Source organism: Cyclopterus lumpus, chromosome 16 (assembly GCF_009769545.1).
Source record: "Cyclopterus lumpus isolate fCycLum1 chromosome 16, fCycLum1.pri, whole genome shotgun sequence".
Lineage (NCBI taxonomy): Eukaryota > Metazoa > Chordata > Actinopteri > Perciformes > Cyclopteridae > Cyclopterus > Cyclopterus lumpus.
In genome coordinates this window covers 1,814,639-1,835,521 of record NC_046981.1, presented here as the reverse complement: position 1 = coordinate 1,835,521, position 20,883 = coordinate 1,814,639, and the positions used below count along the sequence as shown (strand labels likewise).

At 45.8% G+C, this 20,883-nt stretch overlaps 1 protein-coding gene across 1 annotated transcript; it reads left to right on the top strand.

Annotated features, from left to right (window-relative positions):
- Nucleotides 1-1,306: 1,306 nt before the first annotated feature.
- Nucleotides 1,307-6,218, top strand: hapln2 (hyaluronan and proteoglycan link protein 2). The gene is made up of 6 exons (XM_034553242.1): nt 1,307-1,439; nt 1,609-1,713; nt 2,906-3,262; nt 4,374-4,490; nt 4,570-4,752; nt 5,941-6,218. The coding sequence occupies exons 1-6, from the start codon at nt 1,406-1,408 to the stop codon at nt 6,216-6,218; spliced, it is 1,074 nt and encodes a 357-aa protein (XP_034409133.1). The 5' UTR covers nt 1,307-1,405.
- Nucleotides 6,219-20,883: the final 14,665 nt, after the last annotated feature.

Genomic DNA, 20,883 nt, shown 5'->3' with positions numbered 1-20,883 from the left:
GCCGCCTGCTGTCACTGCGTGGAGCCCGTGACCGGCACAATGCGGCCCTTGTGCCCCGGTGGAGGGGGGGGGGGGAGAGCTTCCTCTCCCACTGGCCCCAGAGCTCTGTGGGCAACGACAAAGATGGCTGAATGCTCACTATAGTCCTCGTTGGCAACAGCCCTTCTGGGAAAGGTTAGCAAACACAGGCAGGTTTGTTGGTGACGGCTCATCACCGAACGCACTGCAGCTCGCAGCCGGCGTTCACATTTACTAGTTCGGATATTTATAGACTACATATCCACTACTCTTGTTCTAAGCATTCAAAAGTTAGAGTCCTCGGCAAAATGAATGACCTCAAAAACAAGTGTATTTGGAAAATATTTAAAAAGGATGTTTAGTTGTCTTCCAAGCTAAATTCCTTGAATGTGCAAACGTACTTAGCAATAAACCTCTTGGCTTCCCTTTCCAGACCCGGAAGTTGACTCCTGGTAGCAACATAGCTTGCACGCTAGCCAGTCAGCTAGTTAGGAGTGAATAACTCAGGGAATTAATGGACCCGTCAGCATTTCCTGACAAGACCCGCCCATAGCTGGTTGAGGCGGAGACGATTGGTTGGTAGAGCAGAGGAACAAATCAGACTACTTTGGTTAGCAACCTAGCGCTGCAATGCTACGCAGGGTGGGTCTTGACAACAAATAAAAGATGGCGGTGGGATTCATAATAACGTCTCACTTCAGTGTTTGTTTATGTCTTCAATGTATTTTTTTCGATCCAATCATCATCAGCCTGTTTGTTGCTTTAGCTTAGCTAATAAAAGGCCTGTAATGAGGGAAATGGAGAATAAATGAAGCTTCAGGTCTGAGGTGGGCTTTGGGTCACACATCAGGGGTCCCAGATCAGATCGGGGTCTTGAAGATGCACGTTGGAGGTTTTCATCTCAATCTTTGATTGCAGCCAAAAGTCTAAAAGGCTTAATTAAGGGGTGCAGTTGCTGTTTTCTATGGCGCAGAATTTACAAATAAAAGATTTATTTAATAGACGTAGATGGAGAAATGTTTCATATCTCAATATCAGTTGTGGAAACTCAAAAGATTTTAAATGAATCAAACTCTTTTTTAAAAAAAAAATGTTTCACTGTTGTTTCCGCTTCGAACGAGCAAAACAGACAAAGACAGCGAGTCAGACCTTCAGTTGGTCGTCAACATCTGGAGCGGAGAAGACAACAATCCTCTTCACACACTGTTGACAACAGGCTGGACCATATGACCGGAGGGGGGGGGGGGCACAGAGAGATGAACCGCTATCATTCAGGACTGGAGCGCCAACAGGGATGAGGACTCGATGCTGATCCCAGAAGCTATGAAGGAATCGGGACCTCAAGACACGTTGAAAACATCTCCATCATGTGGGACGACGCGGGAGGATGATCGGACATCCGCATCTTCACAACTTCACAGGTTTTTAACTATTCATCTTTCTTTGCGATTGTCGATATCGGAGCGAAGCTATAATTGTTTGTCATATTTACGACAAGTTCTCAAGTGGAATGTGAGAACAAAGACAAAGTGTGATTGGTTTAATGCACAGAATTGGACCTCTACACTGTTTTATTCTTATGAACTGCAGGAGCTGAAAGAGAGACTCCCTTCACAATGAACTCTGCTGTGATTCTTCTATTAACATGGTGCTGCTTCGCCTGGTCTTCAGCTATCTACACCTCCGACAGAGAAGGTACAGAAGAGATCATGAATGAGGTTCTGGTAACCGAAGGAAGAGCTCGTCCAGTGATGGAGCTTCGAGCTCCTCCCACATCTTGTTGTGTTTACTTTCTTTCTGAAACTGACAATCTGTACATCTACCTAACGGCGTGATTGGCCAGATGTGTGACTGATAAATCAGAGTTTATGAAACCTATTACTCAAGTTTGTTTTTCATTCTTCACACAACTCCTTCCGTTGTTTCGTGTGCTGGTTTGTTCATGAAGCTCCTGTGAGTGTCTTAACACTGCATTCTCTCTCCTGACCACCAGGGGGCGACTCCTCTGGTTGTATAGCAGTCTATGCTTCATGTGTCAAAGCTGCATTCTCTCTCCTGACCACCAGGGGGCGACTCCTCTGGTTGTATAGAAGTCTATGCTTCATGTGTAAAAGCTGCATTCTCTCTCCTGACCACCAGGGGGCGACTCCTCTGGTTGTATAGAAGTCTATGCTTCATGTGTTAAAGCTGCATTCTCTCTCCTGACCACCAGGGGGCGACTCCTCTGGTTGTATAGAAGTCTATGCTTCATGTGTTAAAGCTGCATTCTCTCTCCTGACCACCAGGGGGCGACTCCTCTGGTTGTATAGAAGTCTATGCTTCATGTGTTAAAGCTGCATTCTCTCTACTGACCACCAGGGGGTGACTCCTCTGGTTGTATAGAAGTCTATGCTTCATGTGTTAAAGCTGCATTCTCTCTGCTGACCACCAGGGGGCGACTCCTCTGGTTGTATAGAAGTCTATGCTTCATGTGTTAAAGCTGCATTCTCTCTGCTGACCACCAGGGGGCGACTCCTCTGGTTGTATAGAAGTCTATATAAATGACTCTACTTCTCTTGATGTATTCCCTCAGTAAACATTGTAAACATTAGTTTTTGGTCTCAATCTCTAGTTTCAAGTCTTCTTCAATACAGAATGATGTTCATTTAGTAAATTATGGTCATTTAGAGTCAAACAGACCATAAAGCAGGGGATGCTTTAGGGCGGGGCTACAAGGTGATTGACAGGCCGACACACGTATACGGCGTCTCTTGGCTAAACAGACCAAAAACATGTTGAATTCAAGACGATGGAGCCGGAGGTGTACACATGCCGACTCATTTCTGGGTTTCGGGGCTCTTTCCTGCAGCGCTGTACTGACACCTCCTGGATCCCGTTTCACCCGCAGGACCCAAGAAGCTGAAGTACCTCCTCGAGCCGCTCGCGCATGCCGACATCGTCGCCCGAAGGGGAGAAAACGCCACCCTTCCGTGCATCCTGAGAACCAGACCGAGCAACTACAAAGTGAAATGGACCAAGCTGCAGCCGCAGCACGCGGGTCAGGAGAACATCATCATGATATCCAATGCACACGCCTTCAAGCGCTACGGCCTTCTCGGCCCGCGGGCTTCCCTCCCGAAGGCTCACACCATGGACGCCTCCCTGCGGCTCCGTGGCCTGGAGCTGGAAGACGGCGGAATGTATCGCTGCGAGCTCGTCAACGGCATCGAGGATGAGAACGTGGTCGTTACGTTGAGGATTGAAGGTAATTCGCCACGTTGCAGGTTGTCCTGAAATAGACGTGAAGAGCAATCTATTGGTTTGTTCAGGTAGGTTATTGGTGGACTCACGTATTAGATTAATCCACGTGACAAAGCCGTCAGAGCAAATGGACATTGTACTCAGAAGACCGATGGTCGACACCGCGTTGTGGTTTTATGACCTATCTGTACGTAGTTCATATTTTTCCTTCACCTAACCGAGAATCTTCTTGCCCCAGTACACAAAACCAATAGATAGCATTTTGTGACTATTTCACAAACTGCCGTGAGTCTGTGTTGCACATTCACACGGCGGCCATTTTGTTCCAGAAAACACACAGAAAATGAGGAGTGACTTTTTTGTACGATATCATACAAACCGTCGTGTGAGGATACGTTGGACAGTTATATGTTTGTGGTGAAGTGGTTCAAATTTCTTTGTGTTGAAACAATCAAAACATGGGAAAATACGTCTTTAAAGATCCCCAAAATAATTCAAACAAAAGGACACAGCAACCGGATGAAAGGTTGCATCCATTTAGCATTTAGTTTGCAAGTAGCTAACTTACGAGCTAAAGCTCAGAAGGAATCAATACTTTGGCTTCCAGTGTTGACGTTACAATTAAATATTTAATCAGAGGAGCCTGTAAAACCTTTTAGTTTGATGAATCAGTAATATGACAGCGAGCTACGTTGGCTAACGCAAAGCACAAGCGTTAGCTAACGCTATGTGCTTGTTTGCTAGGTTGTTTTTATTTGTTTGACTGCGATTGTGCTGCAACCTTCAACTTCTACTGAAACCAAAACCAAAATGTTATACAGATAGCCAGACGAGCTAATTCTGCTGACAAGCACAAATATCACCTGGCAAACACCGTTGGCTAACCATCACGAATGGGGAAAAAAACTATGAAAGTAAAACGCACAAATCAGCTCGCTATTTTGTAATTTCTATCAATTTAATACCATTTTCAAATGGTGAATTAAAGTAAAAATGTTGAAAACACCTGTTTAATGAATGCATTTGAAATGTTCCCACACCTAGAGTACATAGACAGCCTTTGATGAAGAACAAATGTAGAAACATAAACACTGACAAATGTCTTCCATCTGCAGGCGTGGTCTTCCCATATATGAGTAAAAATGGCCGCTACAGATTCACTTTCCGCGAGGCGACGGAGGCGTGTGCTCGGCAAGATGGCGCTCTGGCCTCGTACGACCAGCTGTACAGAGGTACCGTGCACCCGGTCACGAGTTCTCCGCAGGAACGATCAGCTCTCTGAATTAAAGCCAGCGTGTGTCCTCGTTGCAGCCTGGACGGAGGGTCTGGACTGGTGTAACGCCGGCTGGCTGCTGGACGGGACCGTGCACTACCCCATCGTTAACCCTCGACCTGCCTGCGGAGGAGAGCTGCTCCCCGGTATCCGCGGTTACGGGCCGAAGGATAAGAACCACGATCGCTTCGACGCGTTCTGCTTCACCTCCCAGACGTCTGGTAAGCTTGGTGGTCTCAATAAATAAGACTCTTAGAGATAATAATCCATATAATCGATAAACAATGCATCCATCCATCTGGCAATATTTAATAATTATATTAATAGTCGAAATAACAAATGTAAATGTCCTATCCTAAAATTACAGTCAGGAACTTTTATCTTGTCCTGGAACAGTCTTAGTTTAGTCCTGACCCTCTATAAGACCTAAGTCTAGACCTGGTCCTCTAGAGACCTCCATCAGTAAACAGACCACCAGAGAGAAGATGGTTCTATAGAGTTCTTCTTAAAGCTCCTCATCTGAGCCACCGGGTCGGATTCTGGTGAAACCAGATGACATCATGCAGGCTCACCAGAACCTCCTTCAGCTCAGACTCCAGCGGGACCTCCACCAGAGACTAGTCCATCGTGGACAGACCCAGATCCAGCAGAGACTAGTCCATCGTGGACAGACCCAGATCCAGCAAAGACTAGTCCATCGTGGACAGACCCAGATCCAGCAGAGACTAGTCCATCGTGGACAGACCCAGATCCAGCAGAGACTAGTCCATCATGGACAGACCCAGATCCAGCAGAGACTAGTCCATCGTGGACAGACCCAGATCCAGCAAAGACTAGTCCATCGTGGACAGACCCAGATCCAGCAAAGACTAGTCCATCGTGGACAGACCCAGATCCAGCAGAGACTAGTCCATCGTGGACAGACCCAGATCCAGCAAAGACTAGTCCATCGTGGACAGACCCAGATCCAGCAAAGACTAGTCCATCGTGGACAGACCCAGATTCAGCAAAGACTAGTCCATCGTGGACAGACCCAGATCCACCAGAGACCAGTCCAATATAATATTCTCCTAACATTAAAAATATGGAAACGTTGTTATTTTGATGCAGGTTGCTCATCCATTTGGATAAACTGAATTAGGTCTCTTTACAAATATAGTATTTTCCAATGAAGACCGGCAGTAAATGATGATATTATTTGGGTTTTTGGAGCATTCTTCATGTATAAAGCACATTTAAAGAATCTCAGTTGCGGCTTTTAATGCAGTTTTTCTGGTTGAGCAGGTGAATGAGAAGCAGTGGCCAGGTGGGACAGGGCTTGGTGGACAGGTAGAGGGGTCAAGGGGTCAAGTGGCTGAAAGGAGGGCGACATGACGACTGACCTCCTCTGGATGTGTCTCCTCTCACAGGCTCCGTCTCCTACGTATCGGGGTCCTTCTCCTTCGAACAGGCGGGACACGCGTGTCGGCGTCAGGGCGGCGAGTTGGCGTTGGTCGGCCATCTTTACTCCGCCTGGCGTTTCCAGAGCTACGACCGGTGCGACGGCGGCTGGCTGAGAGACGGCAGCGTACGCTTTCCCATCAGCAGCCCCAGGGAGCACTGCGGGGGCATCCCCGAGGCAGGGGTGCGCTCATTTGGATTCCCCAACGAGATGACGCATCTGTACGGCGCCTATTGCTATAAGTAGCTCCGAAATAATGCGCTGATTTGGATTCCCCAACGAGATGATCCATACGGCGCCTATTGCTATAAGTAGCTCCGAAATAATGCGCTGATTTGGATTCCCCAACGAGATGATCCATACGGCGCCTATTGCTATAAGTAGCCCCGAAATAATGCGCTGATTTGGATTCCCCAACGAGATGACGCATCTGTACGGCGCCTATTGCTATAAGTAGCTCCGAAATAATGCGCTGATTTGGATTCCCCAACGAGATGATCCATACAGCGCCTATTGCTATAAGTAGCTCCGAAATAATGCGCTGATTTGGATTCCCCAACGAGATGATCCATACGGCGCCTATTGCTATAAGTAGCTCCGAAATAATGCGCTGATTTGGATTCCCCAACGAGATGATCCATACGGCGCCTATTGCTATAAGTAGCCCCGAAATAATGCGCTGATTTGGATTCCCCAACGAGATGATCCATACGGCGCCTATTGCTATAAGTAGCCCCAAAATAATGCGCTGATTTGGATTCCCCAACGAGATGATCCATACGGCGCCTATTGCTATAAGTAGCTCCGAAATAATGCGCTGATTTGGATTCCCCAACGAGATGATCCATACGGCGCCTATTGCTATAAGTAGCCCCGAAATAATGCGCTGATTTGGATTCCCCAACGAGATGACGCATCTGTACGGCGCCTATTGCTATAAGTAGCCCCGAAATAATGCGCTGATTTGGGTTCCCCAACGAGATGATCCATACGGCGCCTATTGCTATAAGTAGCTCCGAAATAATGCGCTGATTTGGATTCCCCAACGAGATGATCCATACGGCGCCTATTGCTATAAGTACCTCCAAAATAATGCGCTGATTTGGATTCCCCAACGAGATGATCCATACGGCGCCTATTGCTATAAGTAGCTTCGAAATAATGCGCTCATTTGGATTCCCCAACGAGATGATCCATACGGCGCCTATTGCTATAAGTAGCCCCGAAATAATGCGCTCATTTGGATTCCCCAACGAGATGATGCATCTGTACGGCGCCTATTGCTATAAGTAGCCCCGAAATAATGCGCTGATTTGGGTTCCCCAACGAGATGATCCATACGGCGCCTATTGCTATAAGTAGCTCCGAAATAATGCGCTGATTTGGATTCCCCAACGAGATGATCCATATGGCGCCTATTGCTATAAGTAGCTCCAAAATAATGCGCTGATTTGGATTCCCCAACGAGATGATCCATACGGCGCCTATTGCTATAAGTAGCTCCGAAATAATGCGCTCATTTGGATTCCCCAACGAGATGATCCATATGGCGCCTATTGCTATAAGTACCTCCAAAATAATGCGCTGATTTGGATTCCCCAACGAGATGATCCATACGGCGCCTATTGCTATAAGTAGCTCCGAAATAATGCGCTCATTTGGATTCCCCAACGAGATGATCCATACGGCGCCTATTGCTATAAGTAGCCCCGAAATAATGCGCTCATTTGGATTCCCCAACGAGATGACGCATCTGTACGGCGCCTATTGCTATAAGTAGCCCCGAAATAATGCGCTGATTTGGGTTCCCCAACGAGATGATCCATACGGCGCCTATTGCTATAAGTAGCTCCGAAATAATGCGCTGATTTGGATTCCCCAACGAGATGATCCATACGGCGCCTATTGCTATAAGTACCTCCGAAATAATGCGCTCATTTGGATTCCCCAACGAGATGATCCATACGGCGCCTATTGCTATAAGTAGCCCCGAAATAATGCGCTCATTTGGATTCCCCAACGAGATGACGCATCTGTACGGCGCCTATTGCTATAAGTAGCTCCGAAATAATGCGCTGATTTGGATTCCCCAACGAGATGATACATACGGAGCCTATTGCTATAAGTAGCCCCGAAATAATGCGCTGATTTGGATTCCCCAACGAGATGACGCATCTGTACGCCGCCTATTGCTATAAGTAGCTCCGAAATAATGCGCTGATTTGGATTCCCCAACGAGATGATCCATACGGCGCCTATTGCTATAAGTAGCGCCGAAATAATGCGCTGATTTGGATTCCCCAACGAGATGATCCATACGGCGCCTATTGCTATAAGTAGCCCCAAAATAATGCGCTGATTTGGATTCCCCAACGAGATGATCCATACGGCGCCTATTGCTATAAGTAGCTCCGAAATAATGCGCTGATTTGGATTCCCCAACGAGATGATCCATACGGCGCCTATTGCTATAAGTAGCCCCGAAATAATGCGCTGATTTGGATTCACCAACGAGATGACGCATCTGTACGGCGCCTATTGCTATAAGTAGCTCCGAAATAATGCGCTGATTTGGATTCCCCAACGAGATGATCCATACGGCGCCTATTGCTATAAGTAGCTCCGAAATAATGCGCTGATTTGGATTCCCCAACGAGATGATCCATACGGCGCCTATTGCTATAAGTAGCTCCGAAATAATGCGCTCATTTGGATTCCCCAACGAGATGATCCATACGGCGCCTATTGGTATAAGTAGCTCCGAAATAATGCGCTGATTTGGATTCCCCAACGAGATTATCCATACGGCGCCTATTGCTATAAGTAGCCCCGAAATAATGCGCTGATTTGGATTCCCCAACGAGATGATCCATACGGCGCCTATTGCTATAAGTAGCTCCGAAATAATGCGCTCATTTGGATTCCCCAACGAGATGATCCATAGGGCGCCTATTGCTATAAGTAGCCCCGAAATAATGCGCTCATTTGGATTCCCCAACGAGATGACGCATCTGTGCGGCGCCTATTGCTATAAGTAGCCCCGAAATAATGCGCTGATTTGGGTTCCCCAACGAGATGATCCATACGGCGCCTATTGCTATAAGTAGCTCCGAAATAATGCGCTGATTTGGATTCCCCAACGAGATGATCCATACGGCGCCTATTGCTATAAGTACCTCCGAAATAATGCGCTGATTTGGATTCCCCAACGAGATGACGCATCTGTACGGCGCCTATTGCTATAAGTAGCCCAGAAATAATGCGCTCATTTGGATTCCCCAACGAGATGACGCATCTGTACGGCGCCTATTGCTATAAGTAGCTCCGAAATAATGCGCTGATTTGGATTCCCCAACGAGATGACGCATCTGTACGCCGCCTATTGCTATAAGTAGCTCCGAAATAATGCGCTGATTTGGATTCCCCAACGAGATGATCCATACGGCGCCTATTGCTATAAGTAGCTCCGAAATAATGCGCTGATTTGGATTCCCCAACGAGATGATCCATACGGCGCCTATTGCTATAAGTAGCCCCAAAATAATGCGCTGATTTGGATTCCCCAACGAGATGATCCATACGGCGCCTATTGCTATAAGTAGCTCCGAAATAATGCGCTGATTTGGATTCCCCAACGAGATGATCCATACGGCGCCTATTGCTATAAGTAGCTCCGAAATAATGCGCTGATTTGGATTCCCCAACGAGATGATCCATACGGCGCCTATTGCTATAAGTAGCTCCGAAATAATGCGCTGATTTGGATTCCCCAACGAGATGATCCATACGGCGCCTATTGCTATAAGTAGCTCCGAAATAATGCGCTCATTTGGATTCCCCAACGAGATGATCCATACGGCGCCTATTGCTATAAGTACCTCCGAAATAATGCGCTGATTTGGATTCCCCAACGAGATGACGCATCTGTACGGCGCCTATTGCTATAAGTAGCCCAGAAATAATGCGCTCATTTGGATTCCCCAACGAGATGACGCATCTGTACGGCGCCTATTGCTATAAGTAGCTCCGAAATAATGCGCTGATTTGGATTCCCCAACGAGATGATCCATACGGCGCCTATTGCTATAAGTAGCCCCGAAATAATGCGCTGATTTGGATTCCCCAACGAGATGACGCATCTGTACGGCGCCTTTTGCTATTTAATTTTTCAATAAAGAAAACATATCTTTGTATCTCAGTTAGATACTTTCTTCTTTTTTTACAGGACGCTTGTAGTTTGTCAAAATAAACAACATTTATAATTGGCTGGTGACACAGGAAACAGGTGTTTTATGTTGTAAGCAACAAACCACTTTGACTAATAGAAGAGCTGCAGAGTGAAAGTTATGGTGTAAACTGGTTTATCTGTACATTAATTACATGTAATTATATTTATTCAAGCAAAGATGTGTTCACGTGTCAGCGAATTGATGCCAATAAATGATCTGTGCATTATTTAAAGATCTGAAGATTTGTATTTGTCCACTTGTATCTTTTTAAAAGCTTCGCAATGTCTCTCAATCCCACAGAGACTAAAACAAACTACAGTCCAATGTTTTTACAGAGAGGATTTATGATATTTCTTCATCTATTTTCTCCAATTTTTTATTAATGTGTAATAAATCTGAATGCTGTGTGAACTAACCCCTCTGCATAAAGCTTCATAATATATATAGTTGTTATTAATACATGTGTATAAATGAGTCTCTGAATGCTGTGTGAACTAACCCCTCTGCATAAAGCTTCATAATATATATAGTTGTTATTAATACATGTGTATAAATGAGTCTCTGAATGCTGTGTGAACAAACCCCTCTGCATAAAGCTTCATAATATATAGTTTATATTAATAAATGTGTATAAATGAGTCTCTGAATGCTGTGTGAACTAAACCCTCTGCATAAAGCTTCATAATATATAGTTTTTATTAATAAATGTGTATAAATGAGTCTCTGAATGCTGTGTGAACTAACCCCTCTGCATAAAGCTTCATAATATCTAGTTTTTATTAATAAATGTATAAATGAGGCTCTGAATGCTGTATGAACTAACCCCTCTGCATAAACCTTCATAATATATAGTTTATATTAATAAATGTGTATAAATGAGTCTCTGAATGCTGTGTGAACTAACCCCTCTGCATAAAGCTTCATAATATATAGTTTATATTAATAAATGTGTATAAATGAGTCTCTGAATGCTGTGTGAACAAACCCCTCTGCATAAAGCTTCATAATATATAGTTTTATTAATAAATGTGTATAAATGAGTCTCTGAATGCTGTGTGAACTAACCCCTCTGCATAAAGCTTCATAATATATAGTTGTTATTAATAAATGTGTATAAATGAGTCTCTGAAAGCTGTGTGAACTAACCCCTCTGCATAAAGCTTCATAATATACATAGTTGTTATTAATACATGTGTATAAATGAGTCTCTGAATGCTGTGTGAACTAACCCCTCTGCATAAAGCTTCATAATATATAGTTTTATTAATAAATGTATAAATGAGTCTCTGAATGCTGTGTGAACTAACCCCTCTGCATAAAGCTTCATAATATATTTATGAATGAACGTGTTATAGGGTCAAAACATGACCTCATAGATATCATCATGAAACTTCAGCACTTCACATTAAGAGGAGGATTTATTGTATTACAAGTGTTTTATGACATGTTATGTTTAAATATGCAAATGAGGCGTTATGTAATGGTAAAACGAGTTATAAAGAAACATTGGCAAAATAACAATCTTGATCAGTCCATGAAAAACAATGTTTTGCATTTAAATGAGGACAACATTCATATTCAGGTATAAAAGCAAAGCAGGTGATCAGAAATCATAAAAACATATCCAGCAACAGATCACAGGTGTTAATATGACGTTTGTTTGCAATTAAAGCGTCGGTAACTTTAAGGTTAGTCATATATCGCTTCCAATGAGGACTTCCATGGGACTTTATTCTGAAGAGACAAAATCACAATTTCTTCCTGTTTGAAATGCGACGTCAGCCAATTTAAATTAAAATCAATAAAATTGCAGTTTTGTCATAAAACTTAAAGAATAACAAAAGATGTGTAATTTTTTAATTCTCTGGTTTATGGAATTAAGGAAGGAATCGTCTCAAAAATATTAACTATATTCTGAAGTTGATCAATGAATCTCTGAACTTTAGGGTTTCATATGCTTTTTGTTAATTAGATTCTTGTTTTCAGGTCTATTTTCATAAAGCAGTTTGCAGCATCCTCTCTGATCTTTTCATTTGACTGTTTTACAGGAATCTTTGGATCATAAAACAATAAGAAAATCAAATAAAGTTTTCCAGATTTGGCAGAACTGTGGCCTTGACGTGGCATAAATGTTAAAGATTAGATTTCCTACGGATGTAAAAGTCCATGAGACACGAGAAAAGAGTATTATTATTATTATTATTATTATAATACATTCTGTTGTTGACAGGCAGGTTGTCTTCAGACGTTCCACGCAATGTCCCAGAAGAGCGGAGCAGCTTTCTCCGTGACCTCCGTGACCTCCGTGACCTCTGTGACCTCCCCCTGCTGGTCAGGAAGTGAGGTGGCAGAGGCTCCTCCCACGTAACGGGCTACAGGTGGGAGACAAATACAAAAGTGAAGGATTGTCAGAGATATCCTCCCATTTCGTTCCATTCCATATATGGCGCCTACATTACCCACAATGCAACTCGACCACCAACTGCTTGCAGACTCGGTTGCGGTATGATAGTAGCGGCTAACACAGCCTCGAGCCTCAAGCGTAGATTATAACTTCTTTTTAACGCCACGCTTTACGGATTATTTTGTCATTTTCAAAACCTCTTCAGACCCGACCGACGCCGACTCGAGTGACATCACTCGAGGACGTTTCTCAGATCGTTTCTCCACATTTGCAGTGATATCCTGCAGCATCTCGTCAGCGAACTTCGATGCGTAGAATCTGAGGCATTTTGGGAGCTCCGAAACACCACCAGTCGTCCACAGGGGGCGCCAGAACCAACGCTAGATTAAAAGGTGTTTAACTCAAACTAAAGCCCTGACTTTTAAACTACCCGTTCTCCCCTCGGGTGAAGCTTACCGGGGAAGCAGGTGATCAGAGGCTCCTCCCACCGGCTGCCGGGCAGACACTTGATGACCGGATTCCTTCTCTGTGCGTGACCCCCCTCACAGTAGTACCGCACCTTGGCTCCGGTCTCGTAACGCAGCCGCTTCTTGCCGAACACCTTGGCTCCGGGCACCTTGGGCGGCTCGCCGCAGGACGCTGTCGGACAGAGAACGGCAGAGGGACCGTGGGCCTCTTGGACCGGTGCCACCAGAGGAAACACAAAGAAAGAAGTCCTTCAAAAAGGAACTCACAGACGCCCTTCTTGCAGGTGTAGGACAGGTGGTAGTTGCACGGCACGTCGCTCCAGCGGCCGCCGTCGTGCCACACCATCACCGCGCAGTCCTCGCCCGACAGGAAGTAGCTGTCCGGCTGGCCGCGGAACCAGTTCTCGTAGAGCTGACGGAGAGAGAATGAAAGCGTCAGAGGAGGACGTGAGGATCTCCTGGAGCCGAGGAGCCGTGAGCTCACCAGAGGGTTCCCGTCCGACCAGCGGAAGTCTCCCTCGATGGTCCGGTCGTTCAGGCCGACCCACTGGTATTCTCTGTATTTGTCTAAAGATAAAAGAGCACAATGAATACTTTGTAGCCATTGTCGACGCCACATGAGGGAGATTATATATATATATATATATATATATATATATATATATATATATATATATAAATAAATAACTTAAACAATAAAAGACATGTTCTAAAAGTAGTAAATAACATAGATATACTATTTACCTTTTATAAGCTGCATATAAACACTAATTACTATTAATAATATATTTGTCAAAAAACTGGCATCCATAAGTAGAGGCTGCTGAATTAACAGATGATATTATTATTATTATCATCATCTTTTTATTATCACTATTATTATTATTTTTATCCTAATCCCCATCGTTGTATTATAATTATTAAAAAGAATATTAGAATTATAATCATCATTTTATTATTATTATAATATATTTGTTATATCATTATAATGATCATTATTACCATCATCATTACTATTATTATTATTATTGTTTGTATCATTATATGATTATCATCATCATCATCATCATTCTTTTATGCCTCTAGACCACTACAGCCAGGTCCAGGAGGTCCAGGTGGACCAGCAGGTCCAGGTGGACCCCGTCCCTGGGGGTTCTTACCGTTGACGTGGTCCTGCTCCTCAGGCGTCATGACGGACAGCAGATGTCCTCCACACAGGCGGCAGTGCTGCTCCGCCGCCTCCCAGCTCTGCCTCTTGGAGAAGTGCCGGTAGCACGAGCCCTGGAACTTGTCCCAGCCGGACTCGCACAGATCCAGGTCTGAAGGGGACGGAGACACAGGGGGGGTCAGCAGGGGGGTCTCAGCAGGACCAGCACGTGCTTATCAAGTAGTGGACTCTGGACCTGTCTGGCACAAGTCTCCCCCGTAACCGCTCAGGCAGAAGCACCTCGCCGGGTCTCCGTCCACACAGGTTCCCCCGTTAGAACACGGGTTCTCCAGGCAGGAGGCTGCAGCTGTGTGGAGAAGAGTGATACGTCATGAAGGGTGATACCTCATAAAGAGTGATACCTCACTGGTACCTCACATGTGGAGTGATACCTCACTGATACCTCACATGAAGAGTGATACGTCATGAAGGGTGATACCTCATAAAGAGTGATACCTCACATGTGGAGTGATACCTCACTGATACATCACATGAAGAGTGATACGTCATGAAGGGTGATACCTCATAAAGAGTGATACCTCACATGTGGAGTGATACCTCACTGATACCTCACATGAAGCGTGATACGTCATGAAGGGTGATACCTCATAAAGCGTGATACCTCACTGGTACCTCACATGTGGAGTGATACATCATGAAGGGTGATACCACATAAAGAGTGATACCTCACATGAAGAGTGATACCACATAAAGAGTGATACCTCATATAAAGAGTGATAACTCACTGATACCTCACATGAAGAGTGATAACTCACTGATACCTCACATGAAGAGTGATAACTCACTGATACCTCACATGAAGAGTGATAACTCACTGATACCTCACATGAAGAGTGATAACTCACTGATACCTCACATGAAGAGTGATAACTCACTGATACCTCACATGAAGAGTGATACCTCACTGGTACCTCACATGAAGAGTGATAACTCACTGATACCTCATATGAAGAGTGATACCTAACTGATACCTCATATGAAGAGTGATACCTCACTGATACCTCACATGAAGAGTGATACCTCACTGATACCTCACATGAAGAGTGATACCTCACTGATACCTCATATGAAGAGTGATACCTCACTGATACCTCATATGAAGAGTGATACCTCACTGATACCTCATATGAAGAGTGATACCTCACTGATACCTCATATGAAGAGTGATACCTCACTGATACCTCACATGAAGAGTGATACCTCACTGATACCTCACATGAAGAGTGATAACTCACTGATACCTCATATGAAGAGTGATACCTCACTGATACCTCACATGAAGAGTGATAACTCACTGATACCTCACATGAAGAGTGATAACTCACTGATACCTCACATGAAGAGTGATAACTCACTGATACCTCACATGAAGAGTGATAACTCACTGATACCTCACATGAAGAGTGATAACTCACTGATACCTCACATGAAGAGTGATACCTCACTGGTACCTCACATGAAGAGTGATAACTCACTGATACCTCATATGAAGAGTGATACCTAACTGATACCTCATATGAAGAGTGATACCTCACTGATACCTCACATGAAGAGTGATACCTCACTGATACCTCACATGAAGAGTGATACCTCACTGATACCTCATATGAAGAGTGATACCTCACTGATACCTCATATGAAGAGTGATACCTCACTGATACCTCATATGAAGAGTGATACCTCACTGATACCTCATATGAAGAGTGATACCTCACTGATACCTCACATGAAGAGTGATACCTCACTGATACCTCACATGAAGAGTGATAACTCACTGATACCTCATATGAAGAGTGATACCTCACTGATACCTCACATGAAGAGTGATAACTCACTGATACCTCACATGAAGAGTGATAACTCACTGATACCTCACATGAAGAGTGATAACTCACTGATACCTCATATGAAGAGTGATACCTCACTGATACCTCATATGAAGAGTGATACCTCACTGATACCTCACATGAAGAGTGATACCTCACTGATACCTCACATGAAGAGTGATAACTCACTGATACCTCACATGAAGAGTGATACCTCACTGATACCTCACATGAAGAGTGATAACTCACTGATACCTCACATGAAGAGTGATAACTCACTGATACCTCACATGAAGAGTGATAACTCACATGAAGAGTACAAAATGAATTATATACTTAATTAATTAAGTAGTTATTTTCCATCAACATATAAATGATATTCCATATTTCATCAGACTTGATGTTATTTTAATATTAATTGCATGTGTCCCAGATGTCGGATCAATGTTTATCTATCTGCTGCCTGTTCATAACAGTGTTTTACACGGAGTCACCAGCAGAGGGCGCTGATACATCAGGTACCAGGAACATCAGTTATTAGAGGCTCCAAAGTATTTAAGTTAGTTCATTTTTATATATATAATATATATATATATATATATATATACACACATACATACATACACACACAGTAAATAATGCATAGATTATAATAATATGTATAGATTAATATATATATATTTTTTTTATTGTTATATTTTATGCCTATTTTTTTTGTAAAACAATAATTAATAAAAAAACATTGTATGGGATTTCTTTAGTACAATTAAGTTTTGGTTTTAGAAATGATTGATAGTGTTAGAGACATCTCAGTGGAGTGATGCAGTTTTACTACCTGCATCCTTCATTTCATGGACTCAAAGAAGTACTTTTAAAATACACATGTGAAAGTTAAGCTTTAAGAGAATAAATTGTATTTATAGAATATATAAACCATTGGACGTGGCCAGAGACGGACTTTCTAACACCGTGCCGTACTTCTCTTTGCCGCCGCCATGGGGGAGTGCTGCGGGTACGCGGTCACATCTCTGCTGCCGGCGGTGAGCGGCGGACCGGTGGCGTCCTCCTCCTCCGGACGCCACGTGCACACCTTACCTGGATCTGTGCTGGCCTCCCCCCCCTCAGGTCCATGTTCTGTTGACAGAGTTTATTATGAGGATTATTTCTGAATGCAGACAGTATTGCATCATCTTTATTAACATAACTAAGTATTTCATCATCTTTATTAAACATAACTAGCACCATACAGACCGTTTGAGGACACACTGCTGATCTGAGTCACGACCTCTCGCTCCTCGCCGTCCTCGGCGGCGTCCTTGGCGTCTGGAGGCTCGGCGCTGTATTCCAGCTCGGAGCGAGACTCCTGGGGGGGGGAAGAAGGCTCCGGTCGCCAGCCCGGCGTGAGGGTCCGATGAGGGATCAGTGTGATCTTTACATCCAATGGCGTATCGGTGGTGTCCGGTGAGAGAGTTGGATCTGGATCTGGGCTTTCTCCTGATGAGTCACCTGATCCCTCTCCACCATCTTGCTCCGCCTCCACCGGATCTTCCCCGTCTGTGATATTTAGGGTGGCGCTGAGGAAAACCCCCAACACCTCGCGTTCGAGCCCGTCCCGGACGTCTTCCGGCAGTTCGGCCCCGGACGAAGTGTTGTTTTCGGCGATGCTCTCCGGGGGGGCGGCGTCCACATCCGCAGAAGTCGTCGACGGGGCTTCAGAGGCGAGGGGCGTCGACAACGTGTCCGGGTCGCTGCCGGGGACCGTGGCGTTCACGCTGGAGTCATCTGTGGCCGTGGTGACCTCCGTGGTGACCTCCGTGGTGACCTCCGCCATGGGGGGTCCAGCAAGGTGGACGGGTCGGCTCCGGTCGGTTGGGTCCTCTGTCTCCGTCTCGCCCGAGGTACCGCTGGAGTCCTCGTCACCATCACCGACTGGGATGGACGACTCCCCGGTGCCAGCAGGGAGCTCCGGGGTGGGATCGTGAGCTGCCCAGAAACAGGATAGTCGTAAATGATATCGATCTTTTTCTATGGCAAATAAAAACAAAATGGAAGGCGGAGACCTTTAAGTTCCTGGGAATCAGCATCCCGAAGGACCTGAGGAGCCTCCCCATCCTCATAAACTCATAAACGGCTGCGTTTCATAACGAAACCTCCGGGGTTAAGATTCCTGGCAACGGTTGGCATTAACTCCTCCCCCTTCTCATAGTATGTATTTTGTTGTGCAACCATGTGACATAATGACAATAAATCCCAAAGAACCCAGTGGAGTCATTTTTAAGCTGTAAACACTTACTTCATATACACTTTACAGGTTATATATTTGTAATGTTTGCAGCCATGCTACATCTCGGACCGATGGTCATAAGATACCGTTGTCACACACAATGATAGTCCCTAAATGGGAGATCCCATAACACAGATTTATTTTCTTCCTCTGCAACTGATGCCAAAACTTCTGTCAGCGTTATCTTCAGTTTGAGATCAGCACCAACAGATCCTGATCATTTGATAACATACAGTACGGAAAGTACGCGACACTGACGCCCTAAACACGCTAACATTCTTACATTGCCGTTCTTACACTAACAGTTACACGCTATCGTGCTAAATGCTACGTACATTAAAGTCGGTACACACAGGGGGGCGTGACGAAAATGTGAAGATTCGCCTGCGAATTTTATATGTCTCTGGCTTTTATTGTGAAAGGTAGAAAAGGAAGGATGTGGATCTGTGCGATATCTTACTCTTAATTAGGAAAGTCCAGCAAAACCTTTCTATTCCAGCACGTTACATGCTTCTTTAAAAATGAACTTCCATCTTCACAGGAAACAACTCGGTTTGGTATACAGAGTATAAATACTCTGTTACGCCAGTCAAAGGTATTCCCTTTCAGGGCCACAAGCAATGAAAGAACTAGAACATCCTACGCTACTCACCGGAGGTGGGGACCAGTTCCGCGGTGGCAGTGGTTTCCATACCAGCCAAACTTGGAGTCACAGAGTTTGGGGTTTCCTCATCAAGAACATGATTCACACTCTCCTCTCCAGACTCCTCTTCCGTTGGCTGGTTCTCAGGCGCGCCGTCATCAAAAGACGGCGGCGGTATGGCGGCGTGATCTTCCGTTGACGGTGTAGTCGCCGCCGATGTCTCCTCAACAGAACCGGCGCTGGCCTCCTCTGGTTGCCCCGAAACACCGTGAGAGGTGCTCGGATAGACGAGCTCCGCTTCGGAGGCGAGTTCCAGGTGGACATCTGGAGTGCGGTCCTCTTGTAAGACAGGAAGCCCGCCCTCCTGAGGAACCTGTGGGGAGCTGCTGGGGAGCTCATTAGCACCAGATCCAGGTGTTGCGTAAACAGCTGCCGCATCCGGGCGTTCAGTCACATGATGCTCTGAGGGCTCTGAGTGGTCTGAGTGGTCTGAGTGGTCTGAGGGGTCTGAGGGGTCTGAGGGGTCTGAGGGGTCTGAGGGGTCTGAGTGGTCTGAGGGGTCTGAGTGTTCTAAGGGCTCTGTGTGGTCTGAGGGGTCTGAGTGGTCTGAGGGATCTGAGTGGTCTGAGTGTTCTAAGGGCTCTGAGTGGTCTGAGTGGTCTGAGTGGTCTGAGTGGTCTGAGTGGTCTGAGTGGTCTGAGGGGTCTGAGTGTTCTAAGGGCTCTGTGTGGTCTGAGTGGTCTGAGTGGTCTGAGGGGTCTGAGTGTTCTAAGGGCTCTGTGTGGTCTGAGGGGTCTGAGAGGTCAGAGTGGTCAGAGTGGTCAGAGGGGTCTGAGTGGTCTAAGGGCTCTGAGTGGTCTGAGTGGTCAGAGGGGTCTGAGGGGTCAGCGTGGTCTGAGGGCTCTGAGTGGTCTAAGGGCTCTGAGTGGTCTAAGGGCTCTGAGTGGTCTAAGGGCTCTGAGGGGTCTGAGGGGTCTGAGTGTTCTGTGTGTTCTGAGTGGTCTGAGTGGTCTAAGGGCTCTGATTGGTCTAAGGGGTCAGAGGGGTCCAAGTGGTCCGAGGGGTCTGAGTGTTCTGCGTGGTCTGAGTAGTCTGAGTAGTCTGAGGGCTCTGAGGGCTCTAAGGGCTCCGAGTGGTCTAATGGTTCAGAGGGGTCTGAGTGGTCTGAGGGGTCTGAGTGTTCTAAGGGCTCTGTGTGGTCTGAGGGGTCTGAGTGGTCTGAGTGGTCTGAGTGGTCTGAGGGATCTGAGTGGTCTGAGTGTTCTAAGGGCTCTGAGTGGTCTGAGTGGTCTGAGTGTTCTAAGGGCTCTGTGTGGTCTGAGTGGTCTGAGTGGTCTGAGTGTTCTAAGGGCTCTGTGTGGTCTGAGGGGTCTGAGAGGTCAGAGTGGTCAGAGGGGTCAGAGGGGTCTGAGTGGTCTAAGGGCTCTGAGTGGTCTGAGTGGTCAGAGGGGTCTGAGGGGTCAGAGTGGTCAGAGGGGTCTGAGTGTTCTAAGGGCTCTGCGTGGTCTGAGGGCTCTGAGTGGTCTAAGGGCTCTGAGTGGTCTAAGGGCTCTGAGTGGTCTAAGGGCTCTGAGGGGTCTGAGGGGTCTGAGTGTTCTGTGTGTTCTGAGTGGTCTGAGTGGTCTAAGGGCTCTGATTGGTCTAAGGGGTCAGAGGGGTCAGAGTGGTCCGAGGGGTCTGAGTGTTCTGCGTGGTCTGAGTAGTCTGAGGGCTCTGAGGGCTCTAAGGGCTCCGAGTGGTCTAATGGTTCAGAGGGGTCTGAGTGGTTTGAGGGCTCTAAGGGGTCCGAGTTCTTTGAGGGGTCAGAGGGCTCTGAAGGCTCTAAGGTCT